The 22,869-nt window shown below is 41.2% G+C and overlaps 1 protein-coding gene across 1 annotated transcript in view; it reads right to left on the bottom strand.

Moving 5' to 3' along the window:
• Positions 1–22,869, bottom strand: part of CWF19L2 (CWF19 like cell cycle control factor 2) — a 129,963-nt gene that overhangs the window by 40,941 nt on the left and 66,153 nt on the right. Inside the window, exons 11-12 of the mRNA XM_046017196.1 lie at positions 13,260–13,373; positions 11,363–11,500 (exon numbers count right to left, since the gene is read on the bottom strand). Coding sequence (XP_045873152.1) covers positions 11,363–11,500; positions 13,260–13,373 — 252 coding nt within the window. The remainder of the gene's footprint in view (positions 1–11,362; positions 11,501–13,259; positions 13,374–22,869) is intronic.

Below are 22,869 nucleotides of genomic sequence, written 5' to 3'. Positions count from 1 at the left end.
ACGCCCTATCCAAACACAAGAATATAATCAAGTTTATATCTGACTCCAGATAATCTGGTTATAAGAAAAAATACTCCTAAAGATCTAACGGTAAAATAAAAAGAAAGTGAATGTAATCTGAATTTCAGAAGTACAATAAAAGGATGGATGGACAGTAACTGACCAGAAGGAGTATCAAAACTGCTGTCCAACCTGAAATACTTTGTCTTCCCCATTTAGATTATGACACCTTGGTATTTCTTTCAAAAGACCTTCTACTTGTCGTTCACAGTAATTTACACATCTATAATTACTGAATTCATTTCTCGTAATTATCGAATGCTTCATTTTCCTCACAGCCTGTGAGCTCCCTCCAGGCAAGAACCATGTCTTCCTAACGTGCAGTCTCCGCAGTACAACACCTCACACAGTGAATGCCATCGATTAGGATCTGTAGGTGAATAAACAAATAAACAGGATCTTGACTTACACCAACCATTCCTGAAGGGCTCCTTCTCCCAGGGTCTTTAAAGATCCATTTTCAGGGTAACTACTAAGTATGTAAAGTACCCAAACTCAAAGACAGTTGCCACAAAAACATGTATCATTGAGAGATCCTAGACCAGTGACTGACAAACCACGGCCCACAAGCCAAACCAGGCCAGCCACTTGTTCTTGTAAAGGAAGTTTTGTTGGAATAGAGCCATATCATTCATTTCTCTATGGCCTACAGTTGCTGGGACAGCAGGGCTGGGAGTTGCAACAGAAATCTGAAAATATTTACTATCTGGTCCTGTACAGAAAAAATTGGCCAATCTCTATCTTGGACTAATGACTTTCAACTAACAAAAGAAACACAAGATGAGCTTTTTGTCTCTTGATGAAAAGAAGAGTAGTTCTATTTTTAATATTTTGAGGCTACTCCTCTATTTTTAAATTTTTGAAACTATTTTTAATTACTGATTTCCACAGTGGCTGCACCAGTTTACATTCCCGCCCACAGTGCACCTAGGCTCCTTTTTCTCCACATCCTTACCAACATTCATTTCCTCCTCCCTTTCCTTTATTTTTTATTTAGATTCCAGTTAGTTAACATACAGGGTAATATTGGTTTCAGGTGCAAGATTTAGTGATTCCTCACTTACATACAACACCCAGCGCTCAACACAACCTGTATCTCTTCTCTTTTCACTGACAGCCATTCCAACAGGTGGAAGATGGTATCTCATTGTGGTTTTGATTGGCATTTCCCTGAGGATGAGTGATGGTGAGCATCTTTTCGTGTGCCTCTCAGATATTTAAATGTCGTTTTTAGAAAAATTTTGTCTGTTCAAGTCTTCTGTCCATTTTAAATTGGATTGTTTGGGTTTTGCCTAGTGAGTTGTATGAACTCTTTATATTTTGGATATCAACCCCTCATCAGAAAGACTGTAAATACTATCTCCCTTCTGTGGGCTGCCTTTTCATTTTTTTTTTCTTCCGTTTGCTCTGCAGAAGGTTTTCAGCTTTTTAGTTTGATGTAGTTCCACTTGTTGGTTTTCTGTTGTTCTTTGTGCTGTTGGTTTGTCACATCTGAAAAAATCATTGCCAAGACCGATGTCAAGGAGCTTGTTCCCCCCCTTTTTTTGGTATGGTTTGAGTCTTAACATTTAAGTCCTTAATCCATTTCAAGTTAATTTTTGTGGAAAGTGCAAAAGAGATGTCCAATTTCACTCTTTTGAATGCAGACATCCAGTTTTCTTAGCACCATTCGTTGAAGAGAATATCCTTTCCTCACTGAGTATTCTTGGCTCCCTTGTCAAATGCAAGCTGACCACATCACGCTGAAAGTTTATTTCTAGGCTCTCAGTTCTGTTCCATTGGTCTGTGTCTCTTTTTACATCAGTGCCATACTATTTAAATTACTATTGCTTTCTAATATAGTTTGAAGTCAGGGAATGCCCCCAATTTTCTATTTTTCTCAAAATTGCTATGGCTACTTGGGGTCTTCTATGATTTCATACAATCTTAGAATTGTTTTTACAAGTTCTGTGGAAAATGGCAATGGACTTTTGATAGAGTACACTAAATCTATAGATGGTTTTGAGCCGTACAGAACTTTTAACATTAACCATTCCAATCCATGTACATGGGATGTCTTTCTATTTATTTCTGTCTTCAATTTCTTCCATCAATGTCATAGTTTTCACCGCACAGACCTTTTACCTCCTTGGTTAAATTTATTCCCAAGTATACTGCTCTTCATGCTACTGTACACAAAACAGTTTTATTTCTTTTTCAGATAGTTCCTTGTTAGTTTCTGCAAATGCAACTGATTTTTGTATGCTGATGTTGCATCCTGAAACTTTACTCAACTGTTTATTAGTTGTAACAGTTTTTTGGGAGAGTCCTTTGGATTTTTTAAATACATGATCACATCATCAGTGGAGAAAACTCTAATTCTTCCTCTCTTCTTTGGATGTCTTCTATTTCTTTTTCTCGCCTAACTGTTCTGGCTAGGATTGCCACTACCATGTCAAACAGGGGTACTGAGAGTGAGCACCCTTGTCTTATTACTGATCTTAGAAGGAAAACTTCCCACTTTTCACTGTTAAGTATGATGCTGGCTGTAGGTTTCTTATACATGATCTTTATTATGCAGAAATATGTTCCTTCTGTCTCAATTTCTTGAGAGTTTTTATCATGAAAGAATGTTGAAATCTGTAAACTTTTTGTGATAGTTCATTATTTGTGTATAAAAATGCAACTGATTTTGTATGTTGATTTTATAGTCTAAAACTTTATTGAATTTGTTGATTAGTTCTAACACATTTATGGTAGAATCTTTAGGGTTTTCTCTATATAACATCATGTCATCAGCAAATACAGACAGTTTAACGTCTTACTTTTCTTTCTGGTCCTGGGCTTTCGTTTTTTGGGAGGTTTTTGATTGCTGCATCAATCTCCTTACTTGTTACTAATCTGCTCAGACTTTTTTGTTTCTTCATGATTCAGACATGATAGGTTGCTTATTTCTAAGAATTTATCCATATTATCCAGGTTGCCCAATTTGCTGGCATATAACTATTTATACCAGTATTTATCATCTTGTACATTTCTGTGGTATCAGCTGAAATGTCTCCTCTTTCATTTATAATTTTATTTATTTGAGTCTTCTCTCTTTTTTCTTGGTAAATCTAGCTAACAGTTTATAAATTTTGTTTCTTTTCAAAAAACCCAACTCTTAGTTTTCTTGATCTTTTGTGTTTCTACTCTTTATTTCACTTATTTCTGCTCTGATCTTTGTTATTTCCTTCCTTTCTTCTTTTAGTTCCTTGAGGTATAAAAGCCGAGTTATTTATAATCTGATACTTATTTTTTCTAACTACAGATGTTTAGCACTATAAACTCCTTCTTAGCACTTTCTGCTGTATCCCATAAGTTGCGGTATGATCTGTTTAGACTATCACTTGCTTCAATGTATTTTTTTATTTTCCCTTTGATATCTCTTTGACCCACATGTTGTTCAGGAGTGCAACGGTTCAGTTTTACATATTTGTGAATTTTCCAATTTTCTTCTTGTTACTGATTTCCAGTTTCACACCACTGTGGTCTCAAAAGGTATTTGGCATGTTTCCGTATTTTGCAATTTGGTAAGACTAAAATTTGTGATTGAACAACATATGCTCCATCCTGGAAAGTGTTCCATGTGTGCTTGAGAAGAACACGTATTCTGTTGCTGTTTGGATGAAATGTTCTATATATGTTGGTGAGGCCCATTAAGTCTAAAATGTACTTCAAGTCCAGTAAGTTTCTTTATTGCTTTTTTTCTGTCTGGATGATCTGTTCACTGATTAAAGTGAGGTACCGAATGGAGTCCTCTAGTATTAGTGAACTGCTGTCTATCATTCTCTTCAGACATGTTTTATTTGTTTGACATATTCAAGGGTTCTAATGTTGGGTACATGTGTATTTTTAATTATTATTTCCTCTTAATGAGTTGACTCCTTTATCATTATATAATGATCTTATCTGGCTCTAGTTACAGTTTTTTACTTCAGGTCTATTTTGTCTGGTGTAAGTATAGTTACCCCTGCTTCTTACAGTTCCCATTTGCATGGAATATTTTTTCCCATACCTTCACTTTGAACCTATCTGTGTTGGGAAGCACATAGACGGGTTAGTTCCTTATCATTCGGCCACTCGATGCCATCTTATGGGAGCATTTAACCCATTACATTTAGAGTAACTGTTGACAGGTAAGAGCTTAGAACGATCATCTTGCGAATGGGTTTTGGCTGTTTGGCAGTTCCTTTTTCCTTGTTTCTGCTCTTGCTGTCTTCCTTTGTGAATGGATGATTTTCCACGGTGGCATACTTTGGTTCCCTTCATCTTTTCCAGTATAGGCTTCGGTTTGTGGTTACTCTAAGGCTTACTAGAAACATCTTACAGGTTTAAGTCCATTTTAAGCTGGTAACAACTTCTACCTCAAAGAAAAACTCCACCCTTCTATTCCCTCAAGCCCTGGATGTTTTCGATGTCACACTTGACTTTTTATATTGTATATCTATTGACAAATTATTGTAGCTGTCGCTATTTTTAAGGCTTTTGTCCTTCAACTTTTACACTAGAGTTAAGTGGTTAACATACCACTAAATAACAGTAGTAAAGTATTCTGAATCTGACTATATTCTTACCTTTCTTAATGTGTTGGGCATTTTCCTATGTTTTCATGTCACTAATTAGCAGCCTTTCCTATAAGCAGGTCTAGTGAGGACGAACTCCCTCAGGTTTGATTTGTTTAGGGAACTTTTTATCTCACCATTATTTCTGAAAGACAACTTTACTGGGTAAAATACTCTTGGTTGACAGTTTCTTTCTTTCAGTACTTTTAAGATACCCCACTCTCTCCTGATCTGAAAGGTCTCTGCTGAGAAATCCACTGTAATACTTAAAGGGGTTCCCTTGTAGGAGGGAATTTTTTTTTTCTTTTTGCTTTTAAAAATCTTTTCTTTTTTCTTCAACTTACACTTTATTATATTGTTTCTTGGAAAAGATCATTGTAGATTGAAGTCGTGGGGTGACCTATTAGCTTCATGAACTTAGATGTCCAAATCTCTCCCCAGTCATTATCTCTTTAAATATTAGCTTTCTATCTGTTACTTTCTCTGTCTTCTCCTTTGGGACTCCAATGAGCCACAGATTATTTTTGTTAATGGTGTCCCGTAAGACCCAAAGGCTCTCTTCATTTCTTTCCACTCTTTTTCTTTTTGCTTTTCTGACTGGATGATTTCAAATGATTTCTCTTTGAGCTCATGGATTCTTTCTTCTGTTTGGTCTAGTCTGCTGGTGAAGCTCTTTATTGAACTTTTTAGTTCACTCATTGTAGTCTTCGGCTACCAATTGCTGTTTGGTTTATTTTTATGTTCTGTTTCTTTGTGGAACTTCCCATTTTGTTCCTGTATTGTTTTCCTGATTTCATTAAATTGCCTATCAGTGTTCTCAGAGTTCTCTGACCATGTTTAAGGCAATTACTTCCAATTCTTCATCAGGTAACGCCTGTATCCTCTCTTCTTTGGGGCCAGTTACTGGATAGCTACGGCATCTCTTTGTTGGAGTCATGCTGCCCTCATTATTTATGATCCCTGTAACCTTCGGTAGATGTCTGTACCCTTGAAGAAGTGGTCCCCTCTTCTGACTTTATGGACTTCAGTAAGAGAAAATGTCCAGCTGCACGTGGGGGCATGCTGGAGCATGCAGTAACCTTGGGTCTAAAGGTGCAGGGTGCCAAGTGTGAGGGCACATGGTGGCAACAGGTCTAAGGGAGTGCGGTGGCTCACTGGCCTGAGTCACTAGGGTCCACGGTGTCAACAACTGTGTGCTCCTTGGCAGGCTCTGGGGGTCCACAGAGGCTGCAAGGGCTGTTGGGGTCCTCGGCAGCAGATCAGGGCCAGGGGTGAGAAAGTAAGTTGCCAGAGTGACTTGTGGGGGCCAGCAACAGGTGGCAAGGGTGGGGCACACTACAGGAACATGGTTTTTGGCAGACACTGCCATGGCTATTGGGTCCTGCCGTGGATGCCAGTGGTAGGGGTCAAGGAGGATGTGTGCAAGGTGGGACCAGCTGCAGGGGAGCAGAGTGATCCAGGGCAGTGACAGAAGGCAGTGCCTGATCCAGGCCCAGAAGCAGTTGCATGGACCCACGCCATGGTCACACTCTCCTATAGCGACAGAGTCTCCCTGAGGCACAGGCATGGCAGTGGAGGCTCGTGACGTGACAGATGTCTGGTTGGCCATGTGCAAATACACACCAGACAGGGTTAAGCACCAGTGTGCACGTGGTGGTAGGGGCCAGTCCCCAGGGTCTAGGCTCCATCTTGTACTCACGCAGCTGCAGAGGCCTGGGCAAGCTGCTGGTGTAGTTCCCAGGCTTCGAGGGAGGTGACTGGGGACAGCACAGGAAGCAGGATGGGACCAAGACAGCTGAATGTGCCTCTCTGTGGAGTTAAAGCTGGTCAAACCTACAAGCTTTCTGCAGTGGCTGTGTGACCAATCACCGCTCTCTTCAGTGGTAAACACTGTTCTGTGTGCTGAGCAGACCACTGAGAACCATGATCACTCTGCAGTGTGGCTGTTACCAGCGCCCCTACTTTTCTTCCTGGTTCCGAGCTGTCTCTGCATGTCAGCTTTGCTGGTCTCTGGCTGCAATGAAACTGAAGTGGGCCCCCCTTCATGTGGGGCCCCAAAATGTGAGGGAAGCTGTCCAGGCACCCTGCTCTCCTCCTCCCTGCAAGAGGAACTCTTTCTAGCTGGGGAGTTCCCTCTAAGAGTTGGGCAATGCCAGCTTGGGGACAGGAGAATCCAGACAAAAATGAAGCTGTCCTCTTCCCCTTTGTATGCAGTCATTCTCAGGGGTTTTTCTGGTTTCACTATGTTGTTAAAGTTTCTTAAGTAGACTGTAGAGCTCTCTTTAGTCAGGTTTAGCTACCTGATTGTTAGTTTCTGTGAGGGAATGAAGGCTGGAATCTATTACTCTGCCATTTTGGTGACATCCCACTGGTAAATTTTTCTATCTATTATGATGGTCTACTTTAGTAAATCTGAATTTTAAAAAACTCAAAAATGTTAAATGTTTAGGGATCACAATCATTGCCAAATCAGTTAATACTGAAAACAACACTATACAATACAAAAATTATGGAAAGATCTTATAATACACAAACAGGGCACAAGAAAAACATAAACAAGCTCTACTACTGGCACCCTTAAAGCAATAAATCAAGGCGGTGAAATATGAAAAATACAAAACGTCATGATTCAGTGAAACTAAATCTCTATCCAAACACGGTAGAAGAAAAATACACTGACAAGTGTAATTTTAAATTTATAACCATAATCTTCAAATGGACCTTCAGTGCTGCCTGAACGTCCTACTTTATTTCACTCACTGGTTCCTTCAAAAAGCTTCCACACTTTCTTCTCAAACCTCTAATAGCCCTTCTTCGCCGTCACTCTAGCTGAGAACCCTAGTCTTCCCCCTAAATGGGGAGAAGGAGTAAGAGGAGAACTAGCCCATGTGCCACCACCACACTCGCAAACCTCCCCGCCTCCCGCCACGATGGCGGGCGGCACCCAACTCCTCTGTAAGGCCTGCTCCCCGCGGACTGTCCTCACACTCACTCCTGAACCATGATAATCATGCTTTCCTCCCTACCAGACCAAGGAAACCACACCTAAGAGCATTGCCAGAAATCTCCACAATGCCGAATCTCATGGTCACTTGTCCATCCTCAAAGAGCTTCCTCAGCCTCTCAAAAGCAACTGAGACAGTTACTGACAACCTCCTTCCTGTCTTCTCTCATTTCTGAAACTCCACACCCTCGGTCTTCCCTCTGCCTCACTGACTGCTCCTTCTCAATCCTATCTGTTGAACCCTTTTTGTCCCCTTCCAGACAGTGCTCAAGAGCTCAGTCTTCAGGCCCACATGATTAATAATTTCTTAAGTCCCATGGCTTTAAATATGTTTTTTAAAGATTTTTTATTTATTCATTTGAGAGAGAGAGAGAACAAGCAGGGGGAGGGGCAGAGGCAGAGGGGGGAGCAGGCTCCCCACTGAGCAGGGAGCCTGATGTTGGGCTTGATCCCAGGACCCTGAGATCATGACCTGAGCCGAAGGCAGATGCTCAACCCACTGAGCCACCCAGGTGCCCCTAAATACATTTAAATTTAAGAGCACCCAAATCTATATGAGAGAGCCAACATCTACCAGAGCCCCATGGCAGTCACTCCTTACCACCATGTGAGTGGCTAAGGGGCATTTCATATCCCACATGCCTGTCACAGTACACTTGATCTCCTCCCTCCAGTGAAACGTGTCCTCCACAAGATTTTCTATTTCAATCAATAGCATCATCACTGCCCCAAATCCTACACTTCTCAGCGTTTATCGCCCTAATCCAAGGCTCAATGTGAATGAGAGCAATGCCCCTCCTAAAGTGGTCCCTTACTTCCACTCTACGTTATCTTCTCAAAAGAGCTGCCAGAAAAATACTTTCTAAAATAAAGCAGTAGGTTCCAATCTGGCATCAAAGAGCTGAGAAGCTGCCACTCTCTACAAAGCAGAACAAAATGAAAAAATCAACGACTCTTCTTAGATCTCTCAAGAAATGACCACCCCAGGATCAGGGAGACAGTCAGGTGGGTACAGAAATCACAGTCGATCTGTGTGGGAAGCAGCGCCCAGGCAGGAAAACCTAACCTGTGACTGACCTTGTGCCGGAGGCTCAGTGTGGACAGTGCAGACAAGTCCGAAAGTTAAACACTCCAGGGAACCCGGTCCTAGGGAAAGTCCCCACAATTCTGTGAGTCTGACCTCTAGGCGCTCAACCAGGTCCTCACAGCGAAGACCAGAGAGAGCAGACCAGAAGCAGCAGCCTCTGACAGGCAGGAGAGCGCTCTGCTCTTCCTAACAAGGTCGGCCTCAGGAGGGACTGTCCTGCCGGAGCATCACCCGTGGGGGTTTCATCACAGCCTGGCCCACTGAAGCCAGGGACACGGCACTGCAGCCCACCCCAGCCAGCCCCTCCCCACGAAGCCAGGCAGGAAACCAGGAGCACTGGTGACGTTCACAGGCCCCGAGTGTCGGCTCACCAACAACAGAGGAACGCCGTGAGCAGGAGATGGGATCCGACACAGCACGAAGAACTTCCAGAGACCTAACACGGCAGAAATGAAGCATGCTTATGAGCAGACCAGACACGGCTGAGGAAGGAAGCTCGGGGCTGAGGACGACGAGAGAAACTTCCACAACCAGAAAGCAGAGAGAACAAAGACTGAGAAAAACAGAACAGGACATACGAGAACCCAGTCCGAACCTTCCAGATCGCTTACAACACCCACCACTTACACAAAGCCACAAGCTCCCACACCGTGGCCTGTGAGACCTCACGAGACGTGAGTCTTGCTACATCTTCCACCTCTTCTACTCCCCGTCCCTCTGCTCTTTCCCAGTCTCACACGTCCCCCTGTTGTCTCCTCATGCTCCTTGAGCTCACCTCTGCTTCAGATCCTCTGCGTCTGCTGTTTCTTCCACGAGAATGTTCTCTCCGGATACTCGCATGGACCCTTCCCTGACTCTGTTCACAGGCTGCAGAACCAAACCTCCACAGAGGGGCCTTCCATCAACACTCCGCTGAAACACCAGCCTACATCCTTCCATTCTGCTTTACTTCCTACAGCAAGATTTTCTATTTTGTATGATATTTATGTTATATAATATTTTATATCATGCATTTGTTCACTTTCTATCTCATCCACTAGAAATATGAGCTCCTTGAGGGGAAGAACTTTGACTTGATTGGTTCCCTGCTCACAGCGCCAAGAATCATACCCATCTAGCAAAAATTAGGTGTTCAGTGAACAAGCGAAGTAATACATGACTACTACAATTTATAACAAGGTTTTTTTAATCTTGTGTATCAACCTGAACTGACTACATTCAGATCACTAAAACTAAGTAATTCCGAATTGCACATAAAATGGTGTGTCCTGTTTCTAAAAAGAACCTTCATAAAAATACATCCTTCTGAGGGCACCTGGTTGGCTCAATTAGTTAAGCGTCTGCCTTCAGCTCAGGTCATGATCCCAGGGTCCTGCGATCCAGCCCTGCATCAGGCTCTCTGCTCAGCAGGGAGCCTGCTTCCCCCCCACCCCTTTCTCTCTGGCTGCCGCTCTGCCTACCTGTGCTCTCTCTCTCTATATCAAATAAATAAATAAAATCTTTAAAAAAAATTACCTCCTTCCTTCTGCATTGAATTTCCAGATCCTAAGAGACTTCTAGTCTTTCTCTCCAAATAAAGAGAAGTAAAATGATCCTATGGGTTAAATTTAAGATCCCATACAATTCTTGGTGATGGGAAGAATGATTGTGTCCATTTAAACTCGTTTGTTTTACTTCTCCTAACATACACATACACACAGACAGCTTGCTTATCTTTATTCTAGTTTTCGTTAAGTTAAAATTTTCACCAGGCAATATATTCACACAGTTTGAAAAAAGAGTCTAAAAATGCATACAGTAAAAAAAATCTTGCCCCTGTACCTCAGATAGTGAGTGCAAACTCCCATCACCAAAAAGTAACCACTGGTATCCCAAAGCAGGCATAGGCAAATTACTCCAAATATTTCAGCTTTGTGAGCCATACGGTTTCCATCACAACTACTCAACTCGGCCACTGTAGGGTGAAAACACCTTAGACAACAGGTAAACAAATGTGGACAGCTGCGTTCTAGAAAAGCTTGGTCTGCAAATCCAGACAGTGAGCTGCAACCCCAGCACAGTCAACCCTTAGACAGCTGAGTTCGGGTAGGTCCTATCATAAAAAAGCCAGTGGTACTGTTTGGAAGGGACTGCAACCAAGAACGCTATTTGAAATAGAAACTACTCCTGCTAACCATAATGAGGTACTAACACATATTTTCACATAAATATGAAATATAAATACAAAGTTTTCAAATAAATAGGTATGACATTATTCTAAGATGCCTCCTCTGTGATCTATGTTACTTCATATATGCTCCTTTTGAAAGAATTATGAGGAAGTGAAAGAACATTAACACAAAACTCTGGCCCGAACCTTTCCCTCAAATACACAAATACCCAAATACGCAATTTTGTCGTGGTATACATAAAAAACCAAACCAGAGCCTCTATTTAAAAATAAGATAAATCCCAAATATGTATTTCCCAGTCAATTTCAAAATGTATGTTCCTGGTATGTCTTATAAAGGACTTGGTTTAATAAAATAAATCAAGAGCAGAAAGAATCAGCTCTCTGAAAAATAGATCGTTGCTAGATGGGCATAAGCAGCTTCTCAAAATTGGAAGGTATTCTAGGAATGGTCTTACCTTAGATGCCATCTTCATAAAAAGCTTGTTTTGATTTTCTGCTGTTCCCATCTTTTCATTTTTGACCAAATCATTTAGGCTGAGATTATCATCATCATGAAAGTATCTAACCCTTTCTTTTTCTTCGTGAGTTGAAGCCTATGAGAAAATGAACATTATTTCATGAAAACATGGGACTCTGAATTATTTTTAATTATCTGTAATCTGATATTAAATGTAAAAACCTACATACCACAATCTTTCCTTCCAGTTTATCCCTATTCTATGTGCTTCCTGTCAGAGGGATTTCCATTAGAATACCACTCCCTGTTTCTGTCCCATTACTCTTCTCTTCTCCAGAGATGGAAGTATGACACTATCTGATTTCTGGGTTGAGGGAAAAGCCAGAAATGCTTTATCCCTTTTTCTCTCCTGTCTGCTCTTCTTGTAGTAACAATTCCTAGCCCCACAGAGGGAAATCTGTCATCATCCAGAGATCGAGTAAGCATAGTGAAAACAAAGTTTTAGCAAATCCATTTACTAGAGCTCTACCAGAAACAAAGCTAATATTCTGATTCTCATCTAAATCAGTCCTGGGTTTTCCCAGTAGCTGGTTCCATACTGACATGTGGAAAAGAAAAGTGCTATGTATTTCTTCTCAAGTCCAATCTCTCTTACGTTCCCTTATTCTCACATTTCCTCATCAAAATAAAACCTGTTCTGCAACCTCTCTGAGATCTTTGGAACCACATTCTCAGTATTTCTTCCCAACATTACTGTTCCTGAAATCACTAGCCTAAACCTCATATTCCATGACTTCAATCGCTCCCTGGCTCCAGACCTTTGCTTTCTGGCCCTTTCTCATCCTTTCATTACACTCAAAAGGTAAAGCTCAACCCCGAACGAACGTGGCTTCTGCCCTCTTTACCCCTGTACCTACACTGCTTGGCTGGAAGCAGTTCCAAAAGCCCACTTGTCATCTGGCATCGCATCTGTGACTCCCTAGCCAGTTCTGTCCTTTCGTGGAATCCAACCTTTTACTATTCTCCTGCTACATCTCCATTCCAAATGCCAAATTCCTCCCATTTCATCAGAAGAAGGATCCATCCACTCAATTTGCTGAACAAATTACTATTCCCAGCAGCGTAGGTACTCAACAGGCAAATAATAAACATCTGACAAAAATTTATGAATGAACAAATCTTCTGTGGGCCCAATTACCCCTTGTATGATATTCCAAATCTAAAACAAAAATTCTAACTTGGAAAAACTGAATACATTGGTTTTATCATCTCAAGAGCCTCAAGGTAGTGCTAAAAACTAACTGATAGAGCTGGGAGATGGAAAAGAAAATAAGGTTTATAAAGGATCACAGCAACTACATAATTAAAACATTACTATGTATTGATAACCCATCACTACGGCTCAAATTAGCTAGCACAAGATTTTCCCTAAGAGCTACGTTAAATATGTAAAAAGAAGCTAAAAACAATGGCAAAAAGATGTACACAAAATTAAAACTCCCAGGGCGCCTGGGTGGCTCTGTCAGTTAAGCATATGATTTGATTTCGGCTCAGGTTATGACCTTAGGGTTGTGAGATGGAGCCCCACCTTAGGCTCCGGTCCGAACATACTCTCTCTCTCTTCTTACACCCCTCCCCTCCAAAAAAATTAAAATTGCCTTAAACATTCAATGTTCATTCACAGTTACTGGAAAATCATAATTGAATCAGACTGCATTTTATAAAACGCAAAGGGATATACCCAGGAATAAAAGTAATAATATAATTTACTACCTTCTAATGTTTGTATTATAAACCTACACTTCAGAAAATACTCTGAAGTAGTCTGATGCAAAGAAAGCCAAGGGGGAGGGAGGAATTCTGAACTAATACACAAAGACCTATGTTAAGCATACCATCTGTCTCTTCCTTCTTCCTGCTTTAGAGTCCAGAGGTTTTCCTGGTGTATACACAGGCCACACTCGCCCAGACTGATCTGTTTTGACCAGGATCACTTCTTGGTCTTCATTCTATGGAAAGATTTAGAGATAACTTTTGAAATTATTGTGGAAAGTACTGAATATTTAAATTTAGTAATAAAAAAAAGCATAAAAAGGACTCTAGCTTTCACAGGTATTATAGATTATCTTCAGTCTCCTGGAAATTCATTACCCATATAATGTAAAATGATCATTATCTCTTCAGAGAAAAGGTGGGGGGGGGTGCAAAGTTCATTTTGTTATTTTTTTTAAAGCAATCACAGAAGCAAACTTAAAGTAACATCTCCATCTACACACAATTAAAAGAAGACTAAGTACCGATATTCATACGGGCATTGTATGGGAGTGCCCATAATTTATGCAGCATATGTCATATTTAACCCATGTTTCTTTAATTTAAAGATGCTACTAAACCCTGATTATAAGAAATAAAACAACGAGGGGTGCTTGGGTAGCTCAGTGGGTTAAGTGCCTGACTCTTGATTTTAGCTCAGGTCATGATCTCAGGGTCATGAGATCGAGTCCAGGGTCAGGTTCCATGCTGGGTTTGGAGGCTAATAAAGATTCTCTCTCTTCCTCTGCCCTTCCCCTACTCCCACCTCACTCCTGCTCAAGCACACACGCTCTCTAAAAAAAAAGGAAGAAGAAAACAAAAAGAAATAAAGCAACAAAATGGAAACAACAAACTTGCTAACTTAGCTCCTATAATGATGTTCCACACAACTTCTATTCATTCCATTAATAGCACTAAAATGCTTCCTACTTCTATAATTCTTCAGAAATTATATCCCACTTGCTTTCAATCCATAATCTTTTTCCTACAAACTGTCGGCCAAATACATGCCTGCTACAATACAGAATAAGATTACACTTTATCCTATGACAAAAATGAATGTTATTGGAAAGGTTCTAACAAAGAATCACAAAAAATATTAGATATCTACTTTATTAAAAAGCAGTCTGAAACAAATCCAAGCAAATTATTCACACTTCAGCTTTCTCCTCAAATCAGAATCAATTATTAAAAATCAATTTCAACTCCATTTAATAGAGATTTAGTTCCCCTATTAAGATGGAAGAAAAAAATACATATCAATTATTGAGCTTACATTCACACACAATACTATTATCACTACTTTTCTTTCTCAATTAGTTAACAGTTAATGATGTGTCATATTTTAAAGGGCATCTCTCATCATTCTCTTACTGGGTAACAGAGATGGGCAACACTTTATTATTTTTTTTTTTAAAGATTTTATTTATTTATTTGACAGAGAGAGATCACAAGTAGGCAGAGAAGCAGGCAGAGAGAGAGAGGAGGAAGCAGGCTCCCCGCGGAGCAGAGAGCCCGATGTGGGGCTCGATCCCAGGACACTGAGATCATGACCTGAGCCGAAGGCAGAGGCTTTAACCACTGAGCCACCCAGGCGCCCCAACACTTTATTTTTTATCTAAGTTTATCAGATAGCTAAAGCTGATCTCCCTAAGAGCTTCCAAATTACTAAATCTAATACATACTTATCAACCATCCTCTTCCTTTATTGGAAGTATTTGACTCCGTTCATGATATTCTCAGCCTGAACTCTTCTTATTCCAGGTTTCTAAACGCTCTACTCATTCCTGGTTCTGCCTTACTTCTCTCTGACCCATTCATCCATTAAATACTCTAAAAAGTACCTAACTTAATGTCTGTCAAAAAAATAAATAAAATCTTTAAGAAAAAAAAAAAACACTCTGATCCTCTTGCACAGTCTGAGAAACACTGTACTAGACAGTGAGATGAAGGCCAAGCACCTTAACATAGCCTTCAAATTCAAATACTATGGCCTTCTTCCAATTCACTTTTTCTCTAGCTGTTCACGGTTTTCGTAAACTTACTGTCCTTTTTATTTCCTAAATAATTTTAGGCATGTTTGTATTGCTAGGCCATAATCTTTTCAGTATTTGTCTATCTACAATTCTCTGTCTTTGCCACTTTTCCAGGCGGAAGACCAAGCTAGACGCTAGCCAGTGTCTACCATACCTGGTACCGCAGTGAAAACCAATGGGCCTGATAGATGGGACTGGTGAACTGGTGTCTCGGACAGACTAATTCCTCTCCCACCACCAACCCACCACGCTCCCAGCTACCTCCTCTTCTCCGTGCTTTTCTACACCCTGTTCCTGGGGCAGGCCAGGAAAAGGGACACCCCTTTTCCCACTTTGGGTCCCTGAGAAAGAAATAGGAGCAATTTCCATATATACTACTCCACTGGTCCAGAATGTGGAGCTTATTTAAGGACCTACAAAAGGATCCGCACACGAAGGCCTGCAGGCCAAATCTAGGTTGCTGCCTCTGCTTGTCTGGCCCACAAGCCAAAGAGGGTTGTACACTATTAAATGGCTGAGGGAAAAATCAAAAGAATGCTATATTTCATAAGGAATAAAATTAAATGCAATTCTCATTTCCATGTCCACAACGCTAGACTGGAACAGAGCCGTGCTCACTCGTCTCTCTGTGGTCTGTGGCTGCTTTTACCCGACGACAGCTTCAAGGCCATGTCTCTGAGTTGCCGCGACACACTCTGGAAAGCCTGTGAAGCCTATGTTTAATACCGGGTCTGTAGAGACAAAGTCTGCCACCCTTGATCTATGTTATGCTTCAGGTGATCAAACTAATTCAAAATCATTTAATGCTCTATTAGCTGAGCACAAGCAGGATAAAAACTTGCAACTGCTGGACAGCATCACCAACAGATCCCGGTGGTAACAGGGAGGGAAGAGAATGGGGACCCAGGGCCCTTTCATTTGGTAACATAGGCCTGACATCCATTGCTGGCCACAATGGTCACCATGAAAACCAAGTATAACCTGGCACAGTTAAAAACCAGACAATACAGAAAAATACATGAAACAACCAAGCCAGAAGAAGGAGCCCAGAATTAAAAGTGGGTGCCTCCAGGACAGAGATGACGGTCTGAGAAGGGCTCAAGACATTGCCTTCCTTCCCCACTGGCCTTCCAGCATTATTTGGGTATAACACATTGATTAAAAAGAAAAGGAAAAGAAAACACCTACATCGCTTTGCTTCAAAGCTGGTGTTTAAACATTCTAAACGTTTGTCTGAAAGCCATTTGTGGAACCTTTCGCATAGAGGAAAATTCTTCCGCTAGATCAGATTTTCCCACCAGTTGGCATTCTGTGAGTCTGTCATCACTGAAGGCCATAGAACATGTTTCTATCTTAAAATTTCAACAAATAATGATAGTTCACAGTATTTTAATGATTTTTAAACAACCCCTAGTGTATCTCTAATTATGTCCACGGAGAGCAGGCTATTTGCTACACGCAAGTTCCCAGCCGAGATAGTGAGGGGACTGCACACGGGGCTGCCTTCCATCCACCGACACGTGTGTCCTGGCCCAAGGGTATTTGCTCACTTTTAGTTTATACTTCAGTAATTTCATTACCTACTCTTCAACATGTTTTCTCTCTCTTCTGCACCGGGTTCCTGGCCCACGGCACAGCCAGGCCGGCATGCTGGGGTGGTTCTGGGGCCAGAGTGCCCACATGCCAATGCTGCCCCATCACAGGACCATTTCCTCAGTCATAGAAATAAACAAAATAGCCGAGGTATTTTCAGGATCAAACAATTTAATACATATATGTTATTTAAAACAATGCCTAGGAATAAAATGAGTGATCAGTAAATATGAGCATAAGCTTTTCAATTCTCTTTCATGTCTCTAACCCTTTCTTGATCTGAGGGAGTCTTACCTAGGATTTACACCCCCCATCTCTAAAATTCCTAGGATACTATTATTCTTCATTTTCATCTACCACTGTTTCACCTTTTCTTCCGAATATTATTCCGTTCTCAAAACCGAAACTACTGAACATGCTTACAGTCCCTCTGAGACTGTGCAGGCATTTTCAATTCACTGGCAATGAGTGTTTACATCCCAATTATGTTTTCCAATGTTTTCTGGCACACGAGTGTGCAAGCTTGACCGGGATGCTCTGTTTCCTCCCTCCTGCCTCTCCGTCTCCTCTCACCCTTCAGAGAATGGTAGCTTTGACAGTGTCTCCACTCAGTCCATGAGGAGTCCTGGTCTCGCCCTGTGAGCCTGGGGCTGTTTCACATCGTCCAAGTCACAACTGCAAGGCCATATCTGCCTTCTTCCAGCTAAAACACCTCCCAGCCTCATAATTTCCTAAGAGCTACAGCCCTACGTACTCAAGGCCTTTTCCTTTCTCAGGGAGCCCGCAAACTGGGATGAGGCAGGGAGAGGCTGCATGAGGGAATCTCATTCCCATCGCCTCAGAGGAGCTCAATTCCCGGCTGCTCTGCCTCTCTTTGGACTTAGATCCCTACCAGCTCCGGATCCTCACTGGTTCATACTTCCGTTCAGTTCAGGGACATGTATCTTTACTTTTGAGCATGTTACATCTCTTCTACTTCTCTTTTTTATTTGGTCTGTGATTGCTGTTTTCGTACAGAGTGAAGGCCTCAAAGCACTAACCTCTGGTCGGAGCACTCAGAAATGCTGCCCCATGATTTTCCAAACATGTTAGGTTGTGGGGACCCCTTGGAAACTCCACATCAACACTGCGATTCAGAACAGAAGAGATGGCCCAGCACAAACGGAAAAAGTATGCCAGGACCACAGCCTTTCAGTTCCTCAAGCCCTGCCTCCCCCCACCCGTGGATACTGGAATTCTTCTAGAGCATGCTCCTGGATCAGAATAAAAGCACATATGTATTGGCATAATAATTAACATACCATTAATTAGTATTATAATGACCTGCCTAACCTCTTTGCCATAAAGCTGCAGGTAGAATGGATTCTAAATGTGTACAAGTTGAGAAAATTAAAGATTACTGTAAAAGATCATTACTAAAAAACTCTAAGTAAAAACTAATGCTAGACTAGAGTTTACGTCACAATTTCAAAAGTGGATTATGTGGAGACACATTTAACTACGAACAAGTTTAATTTTGTTAACAGATATTTTCTGGAACCAGTATAATATCTGGCACTGGCCTAATATGAAAGGCAATTCAATTCTTCAGTGTCCTTTCCGTCTTTCATCACTGCTTCCTGGTAGTCCTACATATGAAGCTACCCATGAAAAAACACGTGACTACATTTTATTTTTAACCAGGCTCCTTTCAGCATTTGCCAAGGTGGGGAGGGAGGAGAGGAAGAAAGGGCATTAAGAAATTTTTTAAATGTTAACAGACATTCTGGAATCTTTCCACATTAAATAATAGAGTTCTTTAAGATATAAAATAAAACATTTGTTATTTTGAGACATATGAAATACATACATTTAGGGACAACATAGGTAAGTTAATATATCAGCAGCAACAATGAAATCTGACCTTTGACCTTATATTTTTCCTATTTAAAAGCAAACAGAGACAACTTTTCCAAATAGAAATTAATGTTTGTATAATTTTATAAAGTTCTGAAATACATCTCATTTAATTTCAAGAACCTTAAATCACAGGTATTATTGTTAAGCCCCATTTTACTAGGGAGGATACTAAGAATCATATATAGTAAACGATAAAGCTCCAGCCTCAACTCTCAATCTTTGGCTTTAAAATCCCCATGAGAGACAGTGGACTCTGAGAAACAAACTGAGGGTTTTGGAGGGAAGGGGGTAGGGGGTTGGGTGAGCCTGGTGGTGGGTATTAAGGCGGGCATGTATTGCATGGAGCACTGGGTGTGGTGCATAAACAATGAATCTTGGAACACTGAAGAAAAAAAAAGACAAAAAAATCTCACATGCTATTTCTGTTACTCCATTTCTCTAATAAAATGAGTTAATAAAAATGGTATTTGGTAAACAATGACTTTCTGAAAGAAAAGGTAAGCGGGCAATGCTCCTTTAACTGGTGATATGTTTTTCAATTACAAAAAATTTCTCTCACCAAAATGAAAGTCTGCACACCTCCTGAGAAGGCCTGAGTACCTGATTAAGGACTCAACAACCAAGCCCAACTGTAACTGTTGATTTAATATATTTATGATACTTCGGGATGACACTGTGGGCAATCAGAAACGATAGCTCCATAATTGGCATAAAATTAAATCAAAGACATTGCAGACTTTTCATTTTTAAAAAATATTCTGTTTCATTTCATTCCATGTGATCAATGAACTCCTACCACTCAGAACCACTTCTGTCATTATAAAATCCTACAGCATGAATGTGCCTAATACGATGAACAAGATACGGTTCCACGTGTTAAGGAATTCATAAATTAAGGGCAGGGAGGAGGGAGAAAGAGGAAACAGGGAGTTCATACAAAAATCTATAGTGGACTATTAAGTAAGATAAAATATAAACGCAGCAGGACCAGGTCACACAGGACGGAGAAAGAGATGTGTTCTTGGGTACAAGTGAACTGGATCTTTGGAAAGAAAGGTAAAATGGTAAAGGGTTAAGAAGCGAGGGAAACAACCCCAACAAAGCACGAATACCCAGTACTGATGAAAGATTCCTAAGTAAAGGCATGCGCATGTTCCAGACAAATTTTAGATTTATATTACATTTTAAACTTCTCAAAAGGCTCTCGCCTCTAGATAACCACCTTGGCTAAAGGAGCAAATAAGAACAGACATGACCTGAGGTTCTTACTGCCCAAACGCAGGATTCTTCCGACTCTCCCACACTGCACTTAGATGAAACCTGGTAGCCATTTAAAGGACCTGGTGAGCAAAAGGAGGAGAGCACATAGGATGTGACTGCAACACTCTAAGCAAGAGACGGTGGGGCGCTGACCTAGAGCAGTGACAGGACGAGGTACGTGCAGGAGGGAAGGCCAGTAAGACACTACTACTTGGTGGAACTGGAGTGCGCTGCCGGGAGAAGGAAGTAAGGACTTCTCCAGGGTTTTTGACTCAGAAAAACAGCAGGATGAGCATGCAAGTAAGAGAAGGAAAATTACGACATGAACAGACATTGCTCCAGTGAAGACATCCAGATGGCCAACAGACACATGAAAAGGGCACCACATCACTCGGCATCAGGGAAATACAAATCAAAACCACAGTGAGATCCCACCTCACACCAGTCAGAATGGCTAAAATCAACCAGTCAGGAAAGGACAGAGGCTGGCGAGGATGCGAAGAAAGGGGAACCCTCCTCCACTGTTGGTGGGAATGCAAGCTGGTGCAGTCACTCTGGAAAACAACATGAAGGTTCCTCAAAAAGTTGAAAATAGAGCTACCCTATGACCCAGCAATCGCACTACTGGGTATTTCCCCTAAAGATACAAATGTAGTGATCCGAAGGGGCATGTGTACCCCAATGTTTACAGCAGCAATGCCCACAATAGCCAAACTATGGAAAGAACCTAGATGTCCATCAACAGATGAATGGATAAAGAAGATGTGGTACATATATACCATGGAATATTACTCAGCCATCAAAAAAAATGAAATCTTGCCATTTGCAACAACTTGGATGGAACTAGAAGGTATGCTAAGTGAAATAAATCAGTCAGAGAAAGATGAATACCATATGATTTCACTCATATGTGGAATTTAAGAAACAAAACAGATGAACACAGGGAAAGGGAAGGAAAAATAAAATAAGAGAAAAACAGAGAAGGAGGCAAACCATAAGAGACTCTTAACCCTAAGGAATAAACTGAGGATTGCTGGAGGCGGGGGTGGGGGGTGGATGGGGTCACTGGGTGATGGGCATGAAGGAGGGCACATGACGTGATGCGCACTGGGTGTCACATGCAACTGATGAATCGCTGATCTCTACCTCTGAAACTAAGAATACTGCATATGTTAATTAAATTGAATTTAAATTTTAAAAGTTTTTTAAAAAAGAGAAGGAAAATTGCGTATGTAAAGGGGGTGGTTTTATACACTCTGAAGTTACAGGATTCCCTTAAAAGTCAGGCAGACGACTGAAGACGCCAGTTCAAAGCTCAGCATAGAGTGCAGAGCTGAAGCTACCAATCATCCACAAAGAGATGTTAAGTGGAACCATGAAACTAAGAAATACAGCCAGGATGAGAACAGAGGTTTGATCCTTGCCTACCTGTCCGAGCCCTTCTTCCTCTTCCCGCACGCACACCTCACTCCACAGCCATTCAGAACAAGGCGCCGTCCTCAGATCACACTGTCTCCCCTCACCTTTACACCCTCACCCACGCTCCTTTGCCCAGACCACCTTGCCCCTGGTTTGCCAGAGGAGGACAGTGAAGTTGCTAAGGAAATAGAAAGCTGTTTGTTTGTTTTACAGACATAGCAACTTAAGTGTACTTGCAAGTAATGAGAAAGAGGCCAACAGAGAGAAATTGAAGATTCCATACAAGAGAAGGGGAAAACTGGTTCTAGAGGCTAGAAAAAGATTAAGATCAGAGTACTAGTTAAGAACTCGTCCTTTGGGGCGCCTGGGTGGCTCAGTGGGTTAAAGCCTCTGCCTTCAGCTCAGGTCATGATCCCAGGGTCCTGGGATCGAGCCCCACATCCGGCTCTCTGCTCAGTAGGGAGCCTGCTTCCCCCGCCCCCCAACGCCTGCCTCTCTGTCTACTGGTGATCTCTATCTGTCAAATAAATAGATAAAATCTTTAAAAAAAAAAAAAAAAAAAAAAAACTTGTCCTTCGAGGAAATGAAAACACTGTTCCCACTGCCAGATGACAGCTGCAGAAAAACTAAATTTCTGGAGACAGGGACAGCAGACAGACACTGAAAACATTCAACCTTAAAATCTCTACTTTCCCAATCATCAAGTAGGAAGCAAAGTGAATGCTGAGACTAGAAGAGGGAATTTGGGGAGAATGGCAAAAGTTTTAAATAACTGCTAAGGGAAATGTGATTTTTTTTTTTTTTGCAGGAAAATTTGCAGGGAGAAATGGGTCACTGTGAATTTCTTCAGTTTCCCTTCCTAAAATTAAATTTTAGAAATTGTATTATTGGGGGCGCCTGGGTGGCTCAGTGGATTAAGCCGCTGCCTTCGGCTCAGGTCATGATCTCAGGGTCCTGGGATCAAGCCCCGCATCGGGCTCTCTGCTCCGCAGGGGGCCTGCTTCCTCCTCTCTCTCTGCCTGCCTCTCTGCCTACTTGTGATCTCTCTCTCTGTCAAATAAATAAATAAAATCTTTAAAAAAAAAAAGAAATTGTATTATTGGGACACAAAATATGCTGATAGAATTATAATTTCATTTAATAATAAATAACTGTGCAGCATGGAAAAATGCTGGTTTTTGTTTTGTTTTTTTGTATTTTTTTTAACTTTTTCTTTTTTCAGTGTTCCAAGATTCATTGTTTATGCATCACACCCATTGACAGAATGAGTAGAGAAAAGCAGAATAAAAAACGGCTATAATTATGTAAAATCATGCATGTGCTTTCATAGTTATAATGGACAGAGACTTGAAACATCAAAAATATTTTTTAAATGCTGCATTGCATTGCTTTGTCATTGTGCAAAAATATTTAACATGTTATTAGGAAGGAAGGAAGGAAGGATGGAGGGAAGGGAGGGAGGGAGGAAGGAAGGAAGGAAGGAAGG

This window comes from Meles meles, chromosome 8, assembly GCF_922984935.1.
Source record: "Meles meles chromosome 8, mMelMel3.1 paternal haplotype, whole genome shotgun sequence".
Classification (NCBI taxonomy): Eukaryota; Metazoa; Chordata; class Mammalia; order Carnivora; family Mustelidae; genus Meles; species Meles meles.
Note: the sequence above shows the minus strand (reverse complement) of the source record. Positions and strands in the feature narration are given on the sequence as shown.